This window comes from Podarcis vaucheri (assembly GCF_965113315.1).
Source record: "Podarcis vaucheri genome assembly, chromosome: 16".
Lineage (NCBI taxonomy): Eukaryota > Metazoa > Chordata > Lepidosauria > Squamata > Lacertidae > Podarcis > Podarcis vaucheri.
The window spans coordinates 14,154,871-14,169,786 of record NC_138754.1 but is presented as its reverse complement, the minus strand read 5'-3'; the positions used below and the strand labels follow the sequence as shown (position 1 = coordinate 14,169,786).

Here is a 14,916-nt window from a genome sequence, read left to right as displayed (position 1 = left end):
CCAGGGAGTGGCCCTGCCTGTTGGATTCCTCCTCCTTAGTCCCAGGGTTGCCCTTGCAGAACTCAGGTGGGGATGAGGAGGATTGGGAGAAAGGTAGAATGAGTTGCCCCAACCTGTCAGCAGCTCTGACTCCAGCTCCTCTTGGGCTCCCTGCTAGTCCCAAGGGACACCAGCCTCTCCTGGAGGGGATGCATTGTAGATCCTCTTCATGCTGATACTTTGGCTGTTGCCTGCTGTGTTGAGCGTCTTTTATTATGCTGAAAGCATAGGAAGGTATTTGCCACCCCTGACGCTGCCCATCCTTTCAGAGAGAATACTATAGAGTTGGAAGGGACCCCGAGGGCCATCTAGTCCAACCCCCTGCAATGCAGGAATCTCAACACGTGGTCCCCCATCCAATTTGAAACCACACTGGACCCTGCTTAGGTTTGCAAATGTGCTAGCAATTTTATTGCTTCACCGAAGTCTCATGGAAGGCTGTTGCTTCATGAATGCATCCCAGTTAATCCCCATAGCCAGAAACAAAGAACTGCAGGAAGGGTGAGGTATGTGTCGTAGGTTGGAATTGCATTGCTTGTTGGTTTAACTGAATGGCTTGATGTGAGTTCCTTGGCACTGCCAGCTTTGGATATGGTGTGCCTGGCTTCACATGGCTGCCCCCATGTTGCCCTCAGGGCGGATTGAACCTTGAAGCATTGATGTCTGGTGGGAGCAGGAAAGAGGACTCCTGCTCCATGAGCTGCTTTGGTTTTCTCTGGGAAGCGACGGCAGGATTAGGGAGATGTTTGCCAACCAATGCCTCGTTCTGTCAGTTGACTTGGTCCTCTCTCTCTTGCTGCTCCTTTCCCACAGTATGCTATCCTCATGACGATGGTGCTCACCATCTTCATCAAATACATCCTGCACTCCATCGACCTCCAGAGCGAGAACCCTTGGGACAACAAGGCCGTCTACATGCTGTATACAGAGCTCTTCACAGGTGATGGGGGAAGGCCTGTGGGTCTGTGGCAGAACAGCTGCTTTTCATGCAGGAGGCCCCAGACAGGGATGGGAACGGCCCCTGCCTGAGACCCCGGAGAGCCTCTGCCAGGTGTTGTAATACTGAGCTAGATGATCCCAGGGTCTGATTATGTAAATCTTGTCATGTTGTAAGCTGCCTTGAGCACTGTTTTAACTATGGAAAGGCGACATACAAATAAAATGATAAATGAATGAATGAACGATCAAATATAAAGCGGCTTCCTAGGTAACAGGGGCCTCCTGGCCAAAGAAAGCAGACAATGGGCTCCTGCCTTAGAGTTACTTTTCTGCCCTGTGGCGATCCTTGGTGGGGCTTGGCCAGGTGGGCACAAAGCAGCCTCCCTGCACATATGCCAGCCATAAAAGTAGTAGTAATAATTCTATTATTTGTATGCTGTAGCCACTCTGGTTGGCTTCCAGTAAAATACAGTGGTGCCTCGCAAGACGAAAAGAATCCGTTCTGTGATTCTCTTCGTCTAGCAGTTTTTTCGTCTTGTGAAGCAAGCCCATTGACGGATTAGCGCTATTAGCGGCTTTTAGCGGCTTATCTGCTGATCGGATCAGCTGATAAGCGGCTTAGCGGCTTAGAAAAAAGGGGGGGAAAGGAAAAAAAAACAGCAGGAACTCGCAAGACATTGTCGTCTTGCGAAGCAAGCCCATAGAAAATTCGTTTTGCAAAGCACCTCCAAAACGGAAAACTCTTTCGTCTAGCGAGTTTTCCGTCTTGCGAGGCATTCGTCTTGCGGGGCACCACTGTATAAAAACACAATCAAATATCAAACATTAAAAACTGCTTTCAGGGCTGCCTTCCGATGTCTACAGAAGGTCATATAATTGGTTATCTGTTTGACATCTCATGGGAGGGTGTTCCACAGGGTGGGCGCCACTAACAAGAAGGCCATCTTCTTGTTCCCTGTAGCTTCACTTCTCACAGTGAGGGAACTTCCAGAAGGCCCTCAGAACTGGACCTCAGTGTCCTGGCTGAGCAATGCTGAGTGGAGATGCTCCTTTAGGGCCGAGGCCATGTAGGGCTTTAAAGATCTGCCTTCTCCTGGGCCTAGTGGCAACTCCTCATGGAGAAATCAAGGCAATATTTTTTTGGGGGGGCGGTTTGATTTGTGACAGCTGAGCCAATTCCCTGGTGAGAAGAGGACATGGAGCATCTGTGGTTTGGTTACCGGAAAGGATTTGCCTCTTGGCAACGTGAAGGTTTATGTGCTGGTTTGACCCCCGCTTTCTTCCTCCGCCTCTTCTTCTGCAGGATTCATCAAGGTCCTCTTGTACATGGCCTTCATGACCATCATGATCAAAGTGCACACCTTCCCGCTGTTTGCCATCCGACCCATGTACCTGGCTATGAGGTGAGATGTGGTTGGCATCGTCGTATGCGCAGGCTTGCGAATGCATGCATCCGTCTGCTTGTAGGGATCCACATGTGTAGGAAATAAGTCCTCTGGCTTGAAAATAGCCAGAGTCTTGGGAGAGGGGAGGCACTTTGGGCCAATGCCATTTGAAGAGAGATAATGTTCATGCTTACTGTCTGTCAGCGGGTGGCGCTGTGGGTAAAACCTCAGCGCCTAGGACTTGCCGATCGCATGATCGGCGGTTTGAATCCCCGCGGCGGGGTGCGCTCTCGTTGCTCGGTCCCAGTGCCTGCCAACCTAGCAGTTCAAAAGCACCCCCGGGTGCAAGTAGATAAATAGGGACCGCTTTCTAGCGGGAAGGTAAACGGCATTTCCGTATGCGGCTCTGGCTCGCCAGAGCAGCTGCGTCACGCTGGCCACGTGACCCGGAAGTGTCTGCGGACAGTGCTGGCTCCCGGCCTCTAGAGTGAGATGAACGCGCAACCCTAGAGTCTGTCAAGACTGGCCCGTACGGGCAGGGGTACTTTTACCTTTACTTTACCTAATGTTCATGCATACTATCTGTCGCATCAGTGGAAGCAATGAGGATGGTGCCCTTAGATCACCTGCTAGTGCTTTTTGCCTCTTTCATATCCCACCTTTTCTCCAAAGAGCTCAAGGTAGCAGACATCAATCCCCCCCCCACTCCCCATGTCACATGGGGTTAGACCTCGGAGGCAACGACTGGCCCAAGGTCACTCAGCGAGCTTCATAACCAAGAAGATGGTTTGAGCCCTGATTTCCCAGGTCCTAGTCCCACACTCTAACTACACCACACTGGCTTATGAAAGCATCATTTTACAATTTTTTTAAAAAAATATTTAGAGAATAAACCAACATCAAGAAACTCTCCTTTCTCATCAGCCGGGGAAAATGCTTGTTTCTCTTGAGTACAGCATCGTATGCGCCTGGAACAGCTAAAGCAAGGCTGAATTTTATTAAAACAAAAGCACTTGTTTGCTGGTGTGTTCCCAAACCACCTGTAGTTTATTACTGCTAAGTTATGATTTTTATAGTGCAGTCTATGTACGTGGCTGAAACTGATACAGGGAAACAGTTAAGGGGAGGAGAAGGAGGCAGGTAGGTAAAGAACACGCAGTGATTTCAGTCTGCATGTGTTTTGGCTTAATTACATTAAAGAATAGGGACTAGGGGGATGAGGGAGCAGCATCAGCAAATGAAGCAGGAGAAAGGAAGCCCAGGGGAAAGGATTTAGAGCCATAACATTCAGAGCAGCTATCTTGGACAGAATCAGGAGTCAGACACACAGGTTTTCAGTAACTAGGCAAGATGTTAACCCAAGGGTGTCCTGCCCAGTATTCGCTTAAGATGTTTTGGTAAGACTTTTCAAATCAGCGGTAGACTTGATTCTTGTGTATGTCCATCCAGGCAGTTCAAGAAAGCTGTGACAGATGCAATCATGTCCCGCCGAGCTATTCGCAACATGAACACCCTGTGAGTATTCACTGGGAAGGGGGGTGAGGGCTGTAGAAAGTGGTTCTCCTTTCCAAGTTTGGGTTGCTGAGGTGAGGGGGGAGGGCAGAGCTTTCATGGTTTGCCGGAGCCTTAAATAAAACTCCATAAACTGGACCTTGCGAAAGGCAGGGAAGAAGGTCCATGATCTTCTGCAATCCTTTTCCTCCTCCCCAGGTATCCTGATGCCACTCCAGAAGAACTGCAGGCCATGGACAACGTGTGCATTATCTGCCGGGAGGAGATGGTAATGGGTGCAAAACGCCTGCCTTGCAACCACATATTCCACACCAGGTAGGAGTTGGCTGATACTGTACTTAAGAAGCTTGAATGTATGAGATGGGTTTTATGCAGCACTGAGACAGTTCAGCCGGTACTGTTAAGCCTAGGACTGGTGGTCACTGTCCAGGGTCCCGAGCACAGAAGGTAGACAAGTGAGGAGGGCCTGACCTTGTTGGCGCTGAGCCTTGAGGGCACAGGATAGCATCAGCGGGGGAACCCTTGCCGTTCTGCTGGAGGAGGATGGGGGAATGCTCGCCAATGGTATTCTGGGGAGTGTATTTGCAAACCCTGAATAAGTCAAAATAAAAAAATTCCTTCCAGTAGCACCTTAAAGACCAACTAAGTTAGTTCTTGGTATGAGCTTTCGTGTGCATGCACACTTTTTCAGATACACTGAAACAGAAGTTGCCAGATCCTTCTATATAGTGAGAAGGTGGGGAGGGGTATTACTCAGAAGGGTGGTGGGAATGGGAGATTGGCAGGTAGCTGAGATGAGCCTGTTGACGACTCTTAACAACTGCAATAGTAAGACCTGGAAGGAATTTTTTTATTTTGACTATGGCAGACCAACACGGCTACCTATCTGTACCTGAATAAGTCAGTGGCTGATGTCTGCCTGCTCCATTCATTGTGTGCTGTATCTTAGGGTAATGGAGCAACCAGGCCTAGTGAATGAACCCTCCACCCCTGATCAGGGGCACAGAAAGCAGCTTGTGGTCCTTGTAGCTGGGACCTCTCTAAAAATCGCACTGTTGGACTCTTTGTGTTATTTGATGCTTTCCCACTCCCCTGCTGCCTCTTGATTGGAGGGTGCAGCTTGGGCCTGCCCAAAGGAGAGCTTTCGGCAGGTAGAGTGCTAAGCCAGTAGTTGCGGCCCAGCCGCTCGCTCCAACCAGCTTGCCTCTCCCTTTCCACAGCTGCCTGCGGTCCTGGTTCCAGCGCCAGCAGACCTGTCCCACGTGCCGGATGGACGTCCTCCGAGCCTCCCTCCCCACTCAGTCGCAGGCGCCCCCTGAGCAACAGGAGGGAGGGCAGCAGCCGCCGCAGCAGCATCAGACTCCACTGATCCCTCAGCCGCCAAACTGTAAGTCTGAGCTGCTGGGCGAATCATCTCAAGCTGGTTCCCAGGAATTAACCCCAGTATACTCCTGGCACCAAGCGACCCCTGAGGAACACCAGAGAACAGGTGGTGTTCTGGGGTTCCCACAGGCGCCGCTGTAATGTGGGGAGCTCAGCACTGTAGCTCCCACAACTGGGGTTGTGAAAGACCCTTTGTGTTCCTTTTGCATGGTGGCTCCTAATCTTTCTGAGTTTATCTCTCTCTTATTATTATTTCCTGCAGTTCCCCAAGGCATCCTGCCCCCTTTCCCTCCAGGGATGTTCCCTCTGTGGCCGCCCATGGGCCCCTTCCCTCCAGTGCCTGGCGTCCAGCCCCCCAACAATGCAGACAGCGCTTCAGCAGCCACTCCTTCCACCTCAGGAACACAAACGTCAGGTGAGGCGTCCCCTGAAAGACCACAAATTCCTTGTTCCTGCTATAGGGAGCATCCCTTGAACTGTGTGCTCCCTGGGCTCCCTGAGTCAAGTATGTTGGCTCCCACTGAGTGCAGCCCAGGAAGAGGAATAGACTTGTGTGAACTTGCTTTAAGCTTGTGGGGCAACCATGAGGTTTACGTTGCTGTCTTCCCCAGCAGGCGCCTCGAGGCCCAGTGGCGATTCAGCATCCGGATCGGACACCGCGGCCCCTGCAGGGACGGTGCCTGGTTTTGCCTTCCCTCCACCTTGGATGGGGATGCCGTTCCCACCTCTCTTTGGTGAGTCTCAGAAACCTAAACACAGACCCTCCTCGTGTGTGTGTGCATCTTTGTGGATGGCAGCCTGGCTGGGCAGAGAAGGCAGGCCATACCAGTGGCTGCTTCTGTGCGCCACAACATTAGCCTCGCTTTTTGCTTATATCAGTGGGATTTTGGGTAATTGTTAAATTTAAATTTAATTTAAAACGCTTGTTACGTGCTGTACAGAAATGCAGAATAAAAACCAGTAGAAAAGCATGAGGACAGAAAATCTAGTAATAACAGGATCCGAGCTGTAACTAATTGTAATAATTTTGGTATATATATTTTGACACAATTTTGTTACTATATTCAGAAACGTTTATCTGTTTGTAGTTTTGTTTTTATTTATATATATTTATGTAGTTGTTGCATGTCGTATGCTCTAATGGAAGCAAAGATACACTGTGTCTTAGTACCACCATGTTAAACAGTTTAAAGATGAAAATGAATAAAAACCTATGTGATATCTATATCTATCTAATCTATCTATCTTTTGGGTCAGGGAAAGTCTGCGCAAAAATAAATGTCTCCATAAGTTGTCTGAAGCACTTGATGGAGGCAGCCGCTTCATGTATGGCAGAAGGAAGGGTTTTTCACAGGAAGAAATACCTCGTTTGGTCTGTCCTGATTCTGATTCCATTGTGGCAGAGGGAAGTGCATTTCCGTGGTGCTGGGCCAATGGCAAAAAATGTCTGTTTTCTGGTCATTAACCTGTGATCCTGTGTAGGGTGTGGTGCCATGAATAAGAGTTGAGTCCTATGCTATTTTTATAGAAAAAGAGGTGCTGGAACTCAACACAAACACCTCCCTTTTCTCTTACAATGGGAATGGTGCCGGAATTCAGTTCCGGCTGGAAAAATAGAAAAGTCCTGGTAGTAGCCAACATTAGTCCCACTCAGAGAAGACCAATTGAAATGAATGGGCAAAACATTGGACACTGACCATCATTTTCACAGATGATCTGAATGGTATTAGCAGTCCGTGTGCTCAAGGAACTAACTCCTTGTCCTGCCAATCTCTCTCTCTTTCCCTCTGCGTCTTGTCTCATACGCAGTGTTCTTTCTTCTCCTAAAGGTTTCCCTCCGATGCCGGTACCACCATCTGGGTTTGCTGGGCTGACAGAGGAAGAGCTGCGGGCCATGGAAGGCCATGAGCGGCAGCATTTGGAAGCCCGTCTCCAGTGCCTGCAGAACATCCACACACTCCTTGACGCTGCCATGCTGCAGATCAACCAGTATCTCACTGTGTTGGCAACGATCGGGTAATCTCCCTGGTTCTCTCCCTGCTCCCCAACAACATTTTGCTGCAGCAGGTCTTGATTCTGCAACTGAACTGCCTTGAGGCAAGCCTTCGTTTCCTTAAAGTAGGCGGGCGTTGCATTGAATTGGAGCAGTTACTGTATTTAGAGGTCAACAGGCTGGTTGTGTGTCCTGGTGCGTGGGTGGCTTTTGGTGGTCACAAACTAGAACAAGCCTAGCTTGGCCCTGCAGATGTTGCTGAACCTCAATTCCCATCATCCCAACAAGCATGGGCATGTGGACTGGGGTGATGGGGATTGTAGTTCAGAAACATCTCGAAGGCCAGAGGTTCCACTCATCTGCCCCTGAACTACGCTAACTTCATTTCCTCTAATAATAATTCCACAGGAAAGGGAAAGTCTTAAGAGTGTTGGATTAGCTTCAAGAGTTCAGCTTCCTACAAAGCTAGAAGGCTGACTAAATGAGAGCCAAGGACTGGGGATGTTGCCCCTTCTCCATGAGTAGCAATAGCAGACTAGATTGTGCAACTTAAGTAGAAGTGGAACCACCACTGACTTTGGCTATGATCTGAATAATTTGTGCTTGAGCTTGCTTTTCCCTCCTCCCTTCCGTTCCTTTTTCCTCTTGCAGCATGTCTTTTAGATGGTGAGCCTGAAGGCAGGGACGATTTCTGTTTTCCGATCTGAGAGCCTTTTTGACTAAGAGGGCAGGGTATAAACATTGCTAGTAATAGAAGTATAATGTGTATTCCGGTATTATTATGAAGAACCAGATTATTTATACAGGCCTCAACTTCTCTTGTTGCATAAACTTGCATTTTTTAGCTCTCCCCACAGGTTATGGTAGTATGTAAACTGTTAGTTTCCTATTAGTCTTTTCTTCAGCCAATGATGTGCATACTCTGTTGTGTGCATCTAATGGCAATCTGTTGTTCTCAGTTGATTTTTTTAAGGGTACACCATTTGGTTTTCTACATCTATAAAATGAGAATTGAAATGGGAAAGCGGTATCATGTCCAAGCCCAGCTAGTAAGTCACAGATTGTGTGTGTGTGTGTGTGTGTGTGTGTGTGTGTGTGTGTGATCTTGACACAGTTCTTGCATTTTGCCTGCTGGATCTCTTACCTCTCTGTCTCTCATAGGACGCCCCGAACTGCACAGCCACCAAGTGCCCCAGCTGCTTCATCACCCCCTTCGGAGACCCCCAGCCCTGTACCTGGCACAAGTGAACCCGCCACTACCACTTTCCAGTCTGCAGACAGCACCTCTTCACCTGCAGAAGAGACAGACGCGGCAGATCAAGCAGGTAGCCAGAGTCAATCGGTGCTGAGATGTTGCTTTTGAAAGGGGGATACAGTTGTGGGCAGCATGCCAGGATCCCCAGCTTTATTAGCTTAAAATCAGCAGAGCATGAGACTCTTAATCATGTGTTTGAACCCCACATTGGGGTTGGACTAGATGACCCTAAGGTCCCTTCCAAGTCTACAATCTGTGATTCTATGATTCTAACACATTTTACTTCTTTGAAGCTGCTGGGTTTTGGATTCCTGGCTACTGGTTCTCCTTAGCATGCTGCTGATGCTAATGAAATGTTTAGTGGGGGTATCACAGAAGTAACATAGCCCCCGCTTTCTGCATTTTGACAGTCAGGACTTGGTCAGCCTTGGGGAATGCGGTGTTTTCTGAGTTCAAGTGCACCAAGGGTGACTTAGAAAAGATTTGGCCAGGGGGGTAAGGATGGAAAGAATTGCCCTGATCAGTGGACAGGGGAGCCTGTTTCAGATGCAGGTATGGGTGTAGAATGAATGGTTTTTATTTTAAAATGGAATAATATTTGCTTGTTTAAAACATTTGTATCCTGCTATTCCTCCAACAGAGTCCAGGGAACATAACAAATAATAAATGTTACAGCCCTGCCATAAATAAGAATAAGACTATAAAATAAGACAATAAAAACAGCAACGAAGTTAGGAGGAGAATGGAAATAGACAACCCCTAAAACAAATTTTACTGAAACAATTTCCAGCTGAGTTGAAACGACAAGTATTTGATTTACTTAATTTTTTGTGTAAACGGCTTTGAGGATTTGTTTTTTGCATTCAAGCAGTATATAAATTTTGTAAGACACACACACAACACACTTTGAACTAAAAGGACTAGAAACTTGATGTTGAGGAACGCTACCTCCTTGTGTGTTTGTGCCAGTTTTGGCACAGACCCCCAAAATTGTGGTGTTTCTCCCTCCCCAGATCTGTCCCCAGCAGCCGCCGGTGCCAAGGGCTACACAGAGCCATCTGGCCAGGAGCAGGATGGAGCTCAATCTTCCCCAGAGGAACCAGACACTGCAGAGCTGCGCAGGCGCCGACTTCAAAAACTGGAATTTCCTCCCTCCTCCCATTGATGTCCCTGCTGCCCCCTCCCAGCCTGTGCTATTTCTTTCCCTTTTCCAAAAAAAAAGAAAAAAAGACGAAGAAAAGCAACATGCGGTGAGAGAAAGGAGACCTGGATGCCTTTTACTTGCGCTACTGAGTGCTGATGCGATACACAGCCGCCTCTGGGGAGGGGGTCCACACTTTTCTGCAGGACCAGAGAGGGTGGGAGGGGAAGCGCCTCCAAAATTTGACTCTGCCTTGATTTCTAACTCTTAAAAGAAAGCAACTGTCCATCCTACAACATAGACTAGTCTTATTCTGAGCCCCTCACAGAAGGACAGCAATGCCTCTAGTTCCCAAGTCTGTCTCGTCTCAGCCAGACGGACTCTTACACCACGGGAGCAGCCTGAGGAAGGCCCTCCTTCCCTTTTGCACACCTTTTGCACACCTGGCTGAAAGGGTTTCCCCATCAACAGTTTTGGAGGGTGGCTTCTCCTGCGGGCAGTTTGTTTTTGTTTGTTTAGTTCTCCATTTCTGACTCTGCGGCGGGATTTTTAGGTGGGTTCTTCGCTGGATATTTCTGAGCAAAGCAACCTTTTCAGTTTTGGGGTGGGGGCGTGGAGGCCAACTGAATGGAACATATGCTTGACATTTTTGTAGATGCTTTTTCACAGTAGCTGTTTTAAGGCCACAGCTTCCCACTACAAGGTCTTTTTTACCCTCCCAAACAAACACACACACACACACACACACCCTGGGGAAACGGCAGGTCACCTCAATGCTTAATTTTGCTGGCTCTCTCTGAGCTCAGGTTGAGAGGAGGCATATTCTTGGCAGCAGAGAGTGTGAGTCTGTAGCGATTGCTCTCCCCTCTCTCTGTGGGCATACGGCTTGCGATTTTAAAACTATTTCGTACTCCCTTACCTGACTTTTAAACAAGGATTCCTCCAAGCAGCAGTAGATGGAGAGGAGGTCCTGGGGTCCTGCTGTGAGAGGGTTACAGGGGAAGATGGGATGTGCCCTCCGAGGTGGCCACCCGTCTACCTTGCCCCTCTGCTGCTTCAAAGGGCTAGAACCAGGTGTTAGTTGACTTTCGGCTGCAGCCTGTGTGGGCCTTGCAATGCCTAATCCAGAGTCCCAAGTTCTGAGCACGCACAATATGTGGCAGGCTGTGGGTGTAATCCTGAGAAAGTTAGAACAAATGTAAGCGCCACAGGACATCTGAGAGCATCTGAAAGCACGTTGGTTAAGTAGAACGTCAGCCACCAAGTCCTCCCAGTGGTGGTTTGCGTTTCCAGTTCTGGCACCCTCTTCCTCTGCTTCCATTAATTCCAGGTTTGCCTGCTCTTCTTTGTAGCCCCTGTTCACTCTCTCTTTTCCAAATGCTCAGACCCAGCAAATGCTTATTTGAGAGTCGCCACAGGCAACAGGCCCTCCCCTTCCTCAGTTCCTGAAGCTGCCAGCATTGGGGAACAGGCCTTTTGAGACGTTCCTGCCTGTGTCTGTCTGGCTTCATTTCTGGAATAACAACGCCTCCTTTCTGGCGTCTTCACAATAATGTCCATCAGCTTGTAGATCCCAGCTACGCCTAATCAAGCTGTCTGAAAGGCAGCAGGGAGAGGAGCGGAGCCTGTGATGGGGCTTCCCTTCCCAAAGGCAGGGCCCCCATGTTAAAAGAACAGGCAGTTTTCAGAAACTAATTGTGAAAATCAGTGTGTGCTTTTTCCCTGCACTTGGGACCCCCATGCTGTAAACAGTCTGAAGCTGTCAGGCTCCCTCTGGGGTCCTTGCTCCCCTGCAGGGTAGAAAACACAGTCCTGTCCCTGAGATGGTGCCAAGGGTCTCCGCCCCTTCTCACTGAAACACCCCATGCTCCGAGCAAAATGCTGAATTGTTCAGCTCATGGAATATGAAATCCCACCCCCTGGGAAGATGCCTGCTTTATTCTGTTTTCATTCCTGGGACACCACCTGTAGGACCATCTATATTTGATGCTAGATCGCCTTGTATTTCTTTTTTCAGAGAAACTGGGCCATCTCCCTGTAACTTCCAAGTTGTTTTGGGGTCTACGTTGTCCCGCTTCGAGACGGGTTAGGGCATTGTGACATGCAATATTCACATATTGTTACTTGGCAGAAGAGGAAGAAACCAATCAGTTTAGATTTGAGGTGGTGGTTGTGGGAAGAGGCACATGGGAAGGGTGGCTTAAAGTATTGGTTTCAATAAAAGACTTTGATCACGGCTCCTGTTAGCTTCATCTTTCCAAATTTTGGAAAAGCCTTCTGAGGGTGGTTCTCCCTTTGTCCTCTCTGCTCAGTAAAACTAAGGTGGATTTACAGAATTGGCAGATAGGAGAAAGTTAGCACGTGCCACGCTTTGTAATAAGGTGTCCTAAATTTGACACAGTGGGCACATCTCTGCAAACCACCTGCCCCTTTGAGGAAGGCAAGAAGCAATGGCTGACAAGTGACTTTCTCCTGTCCACACTTCCCCTGCGAATCCAATTTTGTAACATTGGGAGGAGAACATGGCTCCCGTCTCCTTTTGGAATGTGCATTGGCAGTATGTGGCTAATGTTAAGGAAGTTGGCATACATCCCCCAGGAGGTAGAATGTTATGCTCTAATTATAGCATTGAAAGACTATCTGTAGTAGAGCAGTTTTGCACATGGACCCTCGAACAGCCTTTCTGTTTCAGGAAGCTCTACGTGTGCAAATAATAATAATAATCCTGAATCAAGTACATATCACCATCTTGGAAAATGTTCAGTGACCTTGTCTTAATGCCTGGCGAGAGTTTTTTTTTGGGTGGGAGAGCTTGCTGTGGGTAGCACAAGGCAGCCAGGTTGAAATCTCACCCTTCAAATTCCTTCCTGCCCTTTCTATGCTGTGTCCTGCTAACCCAGGGCTCTGTTATTCATACCCTCCCCCCCATTTCCCACATTGTGCTGTGGCCTTTCTGCCAGTACCCTTCCTGATACTTTTACTTTTGAAGGAACCCATATTACAGTGCTTTGGAGGTGTGTTACATGTAAGCCCAGAGATGGGGAACCTGCCAACTTTCCATGTCTTGTTGGACTTCCAACTCCCATCAGCCAAAGCCGGCAGTCAGGGATGATGTGAGTTGTAATACAGCAACTGTTGGAGGATTGCCGGTTCCTCACTGGGGTATAATTACTAGAGCCTCTTCTCTTAAGGGGGCAGGCAGGATTGATGGTCTGACCCCATCAGTTTGGATTCTGCCAGGGGGTGCAGTTGGTGGCTCTCCCTTCCATTTGCTATGCGGGTTTTGCCTAGGCCTATGAATGAACCTGAGATCAAATAATGCCATTGTATAGCACTTTGAAGCAAGCTCGGCCACCTGCTTTTTCAGTGAGTGAATGCCATCGCTCAGGTGTGCAATGGATGTGTTCCCTTCTGCAGCAGGAAAGGGAAAATTTAGAGGAGCAAAAAACCAACACACACACACGAGTGACAGCACCTGTAATTCAGGTGTGGGGAACCTTTCGCTCTCAAGATCAGTGTTTCCCAAACTTGGGTCTCCAGCTGTTTTTGGACTGCAACGCCCATCATCCCTAGCTTGCAAAGACCAGTGGTTGGGGATGATGGGAACACTAGTTCAAAAACAACTGGAGAACCCAAGTTTGGAAAATGCCGATCTAGATGTTGCTGATGTCCCACCAGTCCCTGCAAGCAGGTGGTGACAGAGAGGATGGAAACTCTTACTCAGCAACATCTGGAAGGCCAAAATTCTCCCAGCACCTGTAAACAGAAGAAAAGTGGGCGGAAAGGGAAGAAGTAGGAGATAGAGGTGTGCTTGCGATTACTTTGTCTTGCCAGTGGATTTTCCTTGCTCCTGGCACTGCACACAGCCCGTCATGGAGGCTGTGATTTGAAATTAAGGATTTGTTTCCACACAAGTGACCCCCTGAAGACCAACAGGCATGCAGAACCTGTAATGTCACTGGACTCCAACTCCCCATCTCTCTGATCAATGGGAGGTGGAGCCCAGCAACACCCAGAGGACCGCAGGCTCCCCTATCCCTGACGTACAAGGAGACTTTGAGTTTTTGTGGCCTGTTTGCAGCTGCTCAGCATATTATTACCCATATGATTACCTCCCCTCCCTTTTTAAAAAAGAGCTTTTGATTTTGTGTACACTTTCTCTCTCGAGAGCCGAGTGGCCTTTTTTCCCACACCTCCAAATACACATTTGAAAGTGGCCAGATTGTGTTACCTTCCTCACAGCCTCTCCTGCAACATTTCATGGGTTTTGGAACAGATAATTACATGCATTTTGACAAAGCAGCCTCCCAGGTTTTACTTCTGCATTCCAGGTCTTAACCAAATGAGATGGCTAGTCAAAGTGATAGCGGAAATCCTACAGCTGCTGGATTCCCCCTTTACATAAATAGTGGGAGGGGGAGCGGGAAATGGTATTTTGTAAAAACGATTGCCATTTTGTTGTTGTTTACATGTCAAATTCATTGGGTTTTATCCAATGCCCATCATGGCTCTGAATGGATCAGCCCGAGTATGACCTGGATTAAACCTATAATACGTCATTTAAGAAGAAGAAAAATCTGTTTTCAAATTGTGTCACCTGGGAGAAGGGAATTGCTTTGGGAAGAATCTATACCTCTGTTCTCATTTCTTATTTTTAACATCAGTGGTGTTCAGTTGGCTCAGGGTCCTTTTGAATGCCGCAAATAATAATTACTATTTTTGTCAGACTTGGCTCCTTTAGGAGTTGATATGAACGCTGTGTGTTAACATGGAGGTGAAGGAGGTTTGGATAATTATTTAATTTTTTGTAAATATTGTATAATTTTTAATAGCTTGAACCGTGTACATACGTCAAATAAAAACTTGCATTAAAAATGGTGTGCTAGCTGTAATTCTGTTGTGCAGAGAAAGTAGCTGAGAAAGGGTTTTCCTCTACCTCCCGATACCAAGAGCTGAAGGTTAAAAGACTTGGGATAGACAAAAGGAAGTCAACCCATGGCTTGTATGGTTCTGAAACAGCATTAGGCAAATTCATGAAGGATAGGGGTTCCCTGTGGCTGCTAGCCAAAATGGCTGTGTTCTACCTCCATGGACAGGCTTCTTTTTCCTTGGTGATCACTCGTAGCTGAGTAAGATTGTCTTCCATGAACATGGTTTTAACAGTGAGTCTGTGACTGGAGGCTAATTCTGAATCCACACGTCCTTCCACAGTGGGGACAGAGGTTTCTGGACGTGAGTTGATCATGGTGAGGGTTTGCCAAGCGTGTCT

The 14,916-nt window shown here is 48.0% G+C and overlaps 1 protein-coding gene across 7 annotated transcripts in view; it reads left to right on the top strand.

Moving 5' to 3' along the window:
- SYVN1 (synoviolin 1) overlaps positions 1 to 14,522 on the top strand; it is a 29,397-nt gene extending 14,875 nt beyond the window's left edge. For 5 of the 7 annotated variants that reach the window (XM_082202740.1, XM_082202739.1, XM_082202744.1 and 2 more), the window contains 10 exons: positions 853 to 979; positions 2,282 to 2,381; positions 3,813 to 3,878; positions 4,074 to 4,190; positions 5,096 to 5,262; positions 5,521 to 5,673; positions 5,870 to 5,992; positions 7,088 to 7,274; positions 8,413 to 8,576; positions 9,520 to 14,522. In XM_082202740.1, coding sequence (XP_082058866.1) covers positions 853 to 979; positions 2,282 to 2,381; positions 3,813 to 3,878; positions 4,074 to 4,190; positions 5,096 to 5,262; positions 5,521 to 5,673; positions 5,870 to 5,992; positions 7,088 to 7,274; positions 8,413 to 8,576; positions 9,520 to 9,671 — 1,356 coding nt within the window. In that variant the 3' untranslated portion in view covers positions 9,672 to 14,522. The remainder of the gene's footprint in view (positions 1 to 852; positions 980 to 2,281; positions 2,382 to 3,812; positions 3,879 to 4,073; positions 4,191 to 5,095; positions 5,263 to 5,520; positions 5,674 to 5,869; positions 5,993 to 7,087; positions 7,275 to 8,412; positions 8,577 to 9,519) is intronic. The other 2 variants (XM_082202741.1, XM_082202745.1) reach the window with 1 other exon arrangement.
- Positions 14,523 to 14,916: the final 394 nt, after the last annotated feature.